Here is an 8,984-nt window from a genome sequence, read left to right on the forward strand (position 1 = left end):
ATATTATGATCTTTTATAATGCATGAAAAAATCACAGGATACAAAACCACTGAAATGTTAAAACTCTGCTAATATGAGAGTAGTATTATGCCATACACTTGTAAAGCATCAGAGAGCATGTTTGAGTATTCCACTATGATTACAAATTACTTCATGCTGTATTCTTTGAAGAGATTATTAAAAATATTTAAATAATGTTTGACAGATACACTTTTTGTATTAAAAAAAGAAACCAGCAAATTAATATGTAAAATTTAATTATTTTAGTTAATTTACAATGTCATATTGCTAAAATAATGGAATAGCATTGTTTTATCCTATCAAAACCATGTTTTCATTCAAAACTATTAATGCTGTGAACATAATGTGCTCCTTTTTGCTTTTGTACTTAAAAAGACCCAGAGACTTGCATACCTATCCAGGCACCATCAGAACTATTTAGAAGAATGTATCAATCTGTATGATGTGAGTTTAATTCAAATTTAGTATGATATTTCTGAAACATTCAAATTTTCAGCAGAGAGAAAAAAAAAAAGGTGTGACATCTGAAGATGTTTCTTTTATTTGGATGTTCACCTTTTCAGTTGCTTTAAAAGACTTATGATTTTTGAGAAAATAGTAACCTTGTGTAATCTGAGCAGGAGGAACTTTTAAGGATTTAAACATCTATTTGATGCCATCATGTACAGAGGTCTCTGGGACATGTAGATAAGAGTTGTCCAGAGAAATTGCTCAATAACAAATGTATTCAGGCACACAGTGAAGGGAAAGGTTGAACATTAACAGAGATACAGTCATTACTCTGAAGGGTTGGTCCTGTCACTGTCAAGCTGGGAAATGAGGGTTGCTGTCTATATATATAGGAACAGAGTGGTCCTCTCCTTGCCAGAGCTGCTGGTGGGAGAAGGTCACTGAGCTGCTCAAGCAAGCCAGCACCATGAAACTGCTCCTGCTGTTCCTGCTCTGTGTTTCCTATGTTAAATCCCAGGACTCTACTGACTATGACGATGAGGTTGTAATACTGATTATAATTAATAATAATAGTAAAAAATATTAATTTAATTTAATTGTATGAATGATTTACTGAGTTTATGTGAGTTAGCTAAGTCAGAAGCTGTGGGAAAAATGATCCAGTGCATGTTCTTTTTCCACCTGTTCAGTGAAATAACCTTTATAGTATTTCTTTGTGTATATGTAACTGCACAACAGTTATTTTCTGAGTTTGGATCTATTTTCTTCCTATTTCTTTTCTCTTTCTGTAGGGAATTAAGAATGTCTGATGGTAAGATTAGTTATTTAGCTGAATTTCTTTAAGGATATTAATTTAGCATGGTATTACAGACAATATCAGGTGAAAAGGATTAGAAATGTGTAATTAATCATATCCTATCCCCAAGACAGTCAAAACTTTTTGATGGATTCAGCAGACATTGAAAAAAAAACAACCTGCCAGTTCATATAACTTTACATTGGAAATTAAGGGAAAAAAAAAAGTGTTAAACAAAAAGCAAGCAATGAGGATCAATCTCAAATAGCAGTTTGACCTATATTTAGTTTTGTTTAGGTAAAATATTTTAATGGGAAATACAATTTAGAATCTCAGTACATTTTTTATATTTTGAAAATCTCTTCAAAAATGAAATATGTCAGGGTAATCAGAAATGGGATTATTTTCCATTATACCATCTAAGCATTTGTGTCTGTACATTGACTACTGATAACACTACTATGCTAAATAATTTTCAGCAATTTTGTGATTTGTGTGCTGCCTACTTTTGAAACTAATTGAAGCCCCTGACCCTGGATCCTTACAAATGTTTGTTATTTGTAGATAAGTCTGAGAGGGGTTGGAGATGGTAAAAAATTTTGATTCAGTAGTTCAAAAACTATTAATTCAAATGGTTTAGTTTCAACAAGTGCTCAGGGACCAGGCCTGCTTGCTCAGCCTCTTAGACTTTCCCATTCCTGACAGAGAACATATATATATATCAGAGGGAACTCTAAAATAACCTACCCTGAGAGATGTTATTGAATGCTTTTCCTAATTCCATCAGTTAATAGTTGGCATGTGGCCCAAGACCTGATGATGTAGCTGACTGTGGCCTGATTTTCTGAGATCTCACAAATTTTCCTGTAGCCCAGTGAGAAATAGGGACACCAATAACATGATGCTGAGTATTCTTCTTAGCCCCAGGAATGTCTTCATTGCTTTTTTGTTTGTATACTACTAATTCAAGTTTCATGGTGCTTGGTGGCTCTGAACTACATAAACTTTATTCCTTGGTCAGAGTAAGCTATTGAAATATTGTTTTGCTTTGGTTTGAAGGCTTTATAGTTTGTCTATATCTAGGTGGAGGGAGTGTAACTAGTCTTACAAGGGAGGACATAGCAATGACTTTTATATAATATCAGTATAATATTTCCATTACCGTTTTTTTCATTCCATTCCATGGTTTTCCTTGCTGTTTAAAACACTAAGGTGTGCTGAACAGATGCCTCTACCCTGTGCATCACATTTAACAATAACAATCCCAGATTCAGAAAGTTTCCTCTCCCCTTGGCTTTGCAGGATGACGGCTCTCAGCCCGGGGTTCGGGGCCACCGACCTTTGGACAAAAGGCGGGAAGCTGCCCCAACACTCCGACCCGTGGCACCTCCCATCAGCGGAGCTGGATACCAGCCCCGGCCCCCAAAGCGGGTGAAGCCAGGCGACAAGAAGGAACGTATTGTCTACCCCGATGCGGGTGGCTGCAAGCATCCTCTAGAGGAGCTGGTAGGTGTCTGCCTGTTGAGGCATCTGATAACAGACTGTCCTCTTTTTTTATAGTGCACCCAACATGGAGTTTTCTTCGCCAAATAAGGGACGGTCATTCATTTAAAGCAGCACAACTTTGCTTCATTTTGCTTGAGTTTGGTAGGACTGAATTCAGAAGAGTAATGCCAGAGTCCATAGGATCAGTCACAGAGTCAGACAGCCTATGGCAAAGATGGGGAGATGAGATTTGAACCATAAACAAGGGAAGGAAGTACCTGTGGCTTAGCCTGCACTTTCCACGTGGCTTTGCATAGGACAGGAAGAAGCTCTGCTGAAGCGCTGGCTTGAATTTCAGATAATCTCAAGGAAGCCTAAGAACCAAAAAAAAACCCCTCCCATGTCTTTCTTAAAATTTGTTTCAAACTGTAATTATAATCTACCCTCAGTCACTGCCCCAGCTCTTACCGATGAGCATTCAAGCATGCTGAGATCTGGCATACTCCTTGCTGCCTTGCAGTAGTCTATCACAATGTCCCTGCTGTGCTGTCTGATAGAAAATGCAAGCTGTAATGGTGCTGGGAGGCATCTTAGTGTCTGAGAGTACATTTGAGTGTGAAGGTTTCCAACAAAGGAAATCTGTTAAAGCTTAATGGATACATGTTTGTGGTAGAGTCCCACTGCTGCCTGGGTATTTTGGTTCTCATGGGACTTCAGAATTTCCCACCTCTTTTTAAAACATGCTGGCCTTCACAGTGCAGCACTTGTTGCAGGAGCAATGGTGCTCAGCTTCTTTAGATGATGTTTTAATGAATCGTATGGCCATTTCATGAGAGATACAGATAACAAGGTGTAGAGAACATGACTGATTCTCCGAGGCTAGTGAAAGAGGAAAGGGGTAGATATAAACATGCATATGCACCAGGTACTTCCTGACAGGCTTTAATCATAATTCAGGTGGCTTAACACCACAAACACTGAACAGTGCAAAAAAGTGAAAAGCAGATAGTGGACCAAAAAAGTGCGAAGAGAGGACTTTTCCCAAGAGCTTCAATAAAAGAGTCCCCCTGGGAGACCCAAAACTCATTCTTGACCTTCAGACTACAGCTTCTTTGTTGAAGTTGAATGTCTTGAGTCCCTATCTAAATGCTTAAATATCTGGTCTCACATTACTAACTATTCATTGTGTTCAAAGGTATGGTCATTCTCTGATGGGATTAGAAACTTTTTATACTGATTTTTATTCACAGCCTTTGTTTGTTTGTTTGCTTGTTTGTTTGTTTGTTTTTTAAGGGAGTGCTGTGTCCAACTGGATGTGAGTTGCAAACGACACTGGTAAAACAGGAAAAAAATGTTAAATCAGTTGTTCGTGATCTAAAGGACAAAGTGAGCAGACTCTCTGAAACCTCTACAACTTTCCATGAATACGTGACTGTTCTAGATGATAAATTGGTAAAGACACAAAAGCAAAGAAAAGGTATGCTATTTCTATGAATTACTAGTGTAAATGGTATTGCAGTTCTATTGGCATTGCTACCATTACTTGTTAATGAGACTTCTTAAAGAAATTAAAAATACAGGGGAATATCTAGCAAAGTAGTGTTCCATGACAACGTCCTTTTAAATCTTAAAAAAAAAAAAAAAAATCATTTGAGAGAGGCAATGAATGGACTTAAATGAGGCCCCTAAATGTAAGGGTCACGTGTTCTTCCCCCTTACCTGCTTTCCTGTGTCCATCCAGTCCCTTTATGCCCAGCATCTGGCTTGGCACCATGGCTTCCTAGAAAGAAGCTATAGTTCTTTGGCAGAATATAGGCACCACTGATAAATCTACTAGCTAGCAAAGAAATAACAATACACATGTACCACTTCCCTGAGAATCTCTGCGTAGTTTTTGCACAGTGTGGAAAAGTAAGCAATAGAAATGCCTATCCTTCCTCCCCGCTTAGGAAAGAAGTAATTTTCAAATTGTGCTTACAGATTGCACTTTCATTACTTCATAAGCGGAAAACATGTTGAAAACTAATCTGCTTTTCATCTCTTTGTTTTTCCAGATAACGATGATATACTTTCTCAGTACAACACAGAAGTAGAATTGCACTATAACTATATAAAGGATAATCTGGACAATAACATCCCATCTAGCCTCAGGGTCCTTCGGGCAGTTGTGGATTCTTTACACAAAAAGATACAAAAACTGGAAAATGCCATTGCAACCCAGATGGACTACTGTCGTTCCCCATGTACTGTTTCCTGTAATATTCCGGTGGTTTCAGGCAAAGGTATTCATTCAACTATAATGACATCTATTCTCCTGTTTTATCACTCTGCAAATTGATAGATGTATCAATCAGTTGGTTTGGATGTGCCTTTAATGCCTGTGTCATTGATTAGGATAGCAGAGAAGATGGGAAGTGATCCTAAATGAAAAAAATCTTTTATGAATACCTATAGTGGTCAGACTAAAGATCCTCTTACCCAATATCAGTCTTCATTAATCATCAGTAGCATTTTAAAGAAATACATGCTTCAGCATCTTTGTAAGGTGGAGGTGATACATTTGTATCTATCATAATTGTACCCTTGATTTTTTTGGTCAGGAGATTTTCTTCTTTCACAAGCTTATCTAGTTCAAAAAGTCACTGGAAAATATAGAGTCTTCCATCACCCAGGTTGAACTTTAGAAATTCCTATTTGGAAAAGTAGAACAATGCAGGTGCACCTTTCTTTTTTCCCTGATTATTTCACATGATGTATCACAGAAATCAAAATGAAAGTAGAATTATATATATATATATATATGTATATGTTTAAAATTGTTCCCTTATAATCAGCAAACTGAAGGATAAGAAGATTGTTGCAGAAATTCACAGCTCTTTCACTAACAGTGTCCCATTTATTCTTGCAGAATGTGAGGATATTATCAGAAAGGGAGGTGAGACATCTGAAATGTACCTCATCCAGCCAGATCCTTTCACCAGACCATACAGAGTGTACTGTGACATGCAAACGGATAATGGAGGTTAGTGTAAAATAACTATGTTGTTAAATATTCATTAATAAGGATGCTACCAAAAATCATATTAGTAATTTGCATTTTACACAAACTAATATGGAGTTATAACTTTTGTAACTACTTGAGAATTAAGTCTGATTGACTTGTTCAGAAAAGTCCTCTTGGTCATCTTCAGATGCTCAGTAGGATACTTATATAATGAAACCAGAAATAAATTGGTGGGATAGGGTTAGTAAATAAAAATGTATCTTGCTATGACTATAATGGAGAATGTATGGGTGGGCAGACACGGATGGACTGGCTCATTTCTTACTCTGCTACTGTGAGCTAGAGAAAAGACTGGGTCAGTCCTACAAGTTCTGCTTTTTCCACCTTTCCTTATGAAGCAAGGCACTACTTTAGTATGAGTAAAAATGGCAAGGCTGTGAAAAAGTTGGCAAGCAGTGAAAACTCAGACCTACTGCAAGGAAACTATATTCTCTGCTTGTCTTGAGATGAAGATTTCATGCTCCTTTCTTAATTGAAATTTAATCTCCTGCAGGCTGGACTTTGATTCAGAACCGCCAGGATGGCAGTGTTAATTTTGGGAGAGTATGGGATCAATATAAAAAAGGATTTGGTAATGTTGCAAAGAGTGGAGGGAAGAACTACTGTGATACACCAGGTAAAAAAACAAGCATGAAGCACAAATAGGTTTTCTTACTGAAATTCTTTTCTCATACTTCTTGAAGCTCTTTGATTTTTTAAAACTAACTAATCCACTTTGGCAGACCTATAAGCAAATTGTAAAGTTGCCTTGAAGTATATTGTGAAGTCTCTTTCTTACTTTTTGCTTCTCAGGTGAATATTGGCTTGGAAATGACAAGATCAGCCAGCTTACAAAAATAGGGCCCACTGAAGTTTTAATTGAAATGGAGGACTGGAATGATGATAAAGTATCAGCTCATTATGGAGGTTTCACCATAAAAAATGAAGGAAACAAATATCAACTTTCAGTTAGCAACTACAAAGGCAATGCAGGCAATGCGTTAATGGAAGGAGCTTCACAGCTGCATGGAGAAAACAGGACAATGACCATTCACAACGGCATGTTCTTCAGTACTTATGACAGAGACAATGATGGATGGTATGTACTTGCATTGGACATTTAAAATAAAAATATAGCTTAAAATAGAACTGAATATATACTATTTCTGTAATTTGCTGTTAGTTTTCACAGTGTTTCGTAGTAACTTAAAATATGTTTTATCCCTGCAAGTTACCAGCCAAATGTCCCTGCAGTTCTCTTGTCACAGCCAAGAGCAGGTAAAACTATAATTATGAAAGTATAATTTGCTGCTCCACAGTGAAGCAAGAAGCAAGCACGCTGAGTTTCATTGAGTCCATGAATGATGTTACCATGGACAAATCAGCAAATATGGATGCAGTATATTCATTGTCAGAGACTGATGGTGGCAGTGCTGAGGACACTGTCTTGCTTAAGTAGGAATATTGGTACTCACTTGAGTAACACATGGGTCCTGAGGAAAGAGACAGGTAGCATGTCCTATTTAAAAAACAAAGTTCTGCCTACTCAGAAGACAGGACCTCAGCTGTAAAGTAGGTAATTTAGCACTGTATCTCTAAACAATGTGCTGTGTCTTTATCTTAATACCTGATTACATATTCATGAATAAAGGAAATTTTTAGATTGGGGAAGACATACATTTCTTATTGTATTGTATTTGAATACACTCAAATTGTATTGATATTGTGATTATTATTATTATCATCAACTGCAAGTAATTGTAGTTATCAATCAGTAAACTAACATTCCCAAAGAGATGCAGCTAAATTTTACTTGTTTTTCTTAACTGATTCATTTCCAAGTGCACTGTGTAGCAAACATTTGAGATTGTCAATCTTTTACAGAAAGTTCAGAGAGGGTTTTAGATGTTTAGCATGGTTTAAATTTTCAGTACAGGGGAAGGTGAATCTGTCTGCTTGCAGTTCATCTGTCACTTTCTTTCCTTCATCAGGTTCACTGCAGATCCAAGAAAACAGTGCTCCAAAGAAGATGGTGGTGGATGGTGGTACAACCGCTGCCACTCAGCCAACCCCAACGGCAGATACTACTGGGGAGGGACCTACAGCTGGGATATGGCAAAACATGGTACAGATGATGGTATTGTGTGGATGAACTGGAAAGGGTCATGGTATTCAATGAAGAAGATGAGCATGAAAATCAGGCCATACTTCCCACATTAACCATTATCAAAATGTACAGAATCAGGGATTTGCTTTTAATATTTGTACATGGTTACCTTTTTAGCCATGGTATTCAGGCTTACCTTTATATATGAGAACCAAATATGTGTATGAGCATATTGTGACCTAAAGTGGAGAGCTTTGTCAACTGAAAATCAAAATCTGACTGATGAAAATAACTCACAAGTGTATTTTGTTCCATTTTCACTTGTTCACAAGAGAGAAGTAACTACTATAGAATAATGCTGATAGAAAACCCCCAAACCCAACTTGTTTTACTCTTTTACAAAGGACTTCTACACCACATTTGAAGAGGTTATTAAATAAGAGCCTTAAATAAATTAAATAAAGCCTTTAAACTAAAACCTAAAGTTTTCTTCATGTGATTTCTAACTATTTATGCATTATCCAGGGACTAGCAAACACATTCCACTAAATAAGGGACAGTATATATATTTTTAATATTATAAAGGTAACAGTAACTACCTGTGTAACAAGTTGAGAAGGAAAAACATAAGAGTATCTAACAAAATTGTAGATCGCCAGTCACTTAGTTCAGATACTGTATGCTGGGTAAAATATGCCCTTTCCTGGGACCAGGCTCACATACTGTGCCTCTTAATATCCCTTCCACCATCCCACATCCTTTTATCACTCCAATAGGGTAGGTGGAGGTTGGGTATTTCATTGAAGCTAGTGGTCTAGGCTTCCTCTCTAGCCAGGAGTAGAGGTCATCCCAAAGACAGGACTTCCCAACTCTGTTAGGCAGGATCAAACATCTCTCAGAAGTGTCTGCCTTCCTCCACAAAGGAAGGGACCCAGATCACTAGCCATAGATGGATCCCATCTAAAACCTCTCATGTTGATTTAATCTGTGAAGCCCAGGAGGACAAGGAGGAGACATTATGGCAGCATCTCACTACATGAGCGCAAATGTTCAGCATCCCCACAGGCAGGCTTCCACTGGGG

At 37.4% G+C, this 8,984-nt stretch overlaps 1 protein-coding gene across 1 annotated transcript; it reads left to right on the forward strand.

Moving 5' to 3' along the window:
- Positions 1–937: 937 nt before the first annotated feature.
- On the forward strand, positions 938–8,300 carry FGB (fibrinogen beta chain). Its single transcript, XM_026847777.1, has 8 exons — positions 938–1,012; positions 2,570–2,773; positions 4,046–4,229; positions 4,807–5,034; positions 5,661–5,774; positions 6,310–6,432; positions 6,609–6,894; positions 7,787–8,300. The coding sequence occupies exons 1-8, from the start codon at positions 938–940 to the stop codon at positions 8,013–8,015; spliced, it is 1,443 nt and encodes a 480-aa protein (XP_026703578.1). The 3' UTR covers positions 8,016–8,300.
- Positions 8,301–8,984: the final 684 nt, after the last annotated feature.

The sequence above is a fragment of the Athene cunicularia genome (genome assembly GCF_003259725.1).
Source record: "Athene cunicularia isolate RWA chromosome 4 unlocalized genomic scaffold, athCun1 chr4_part2, whole genome shotgun sequence".
Taxonomy (NCBI): domain Eukaryota; kingdom Metazoa; phylum Chordata; class Aves; order Strigiformes; family Strigidae; genus Athene; species Athene cunicularia.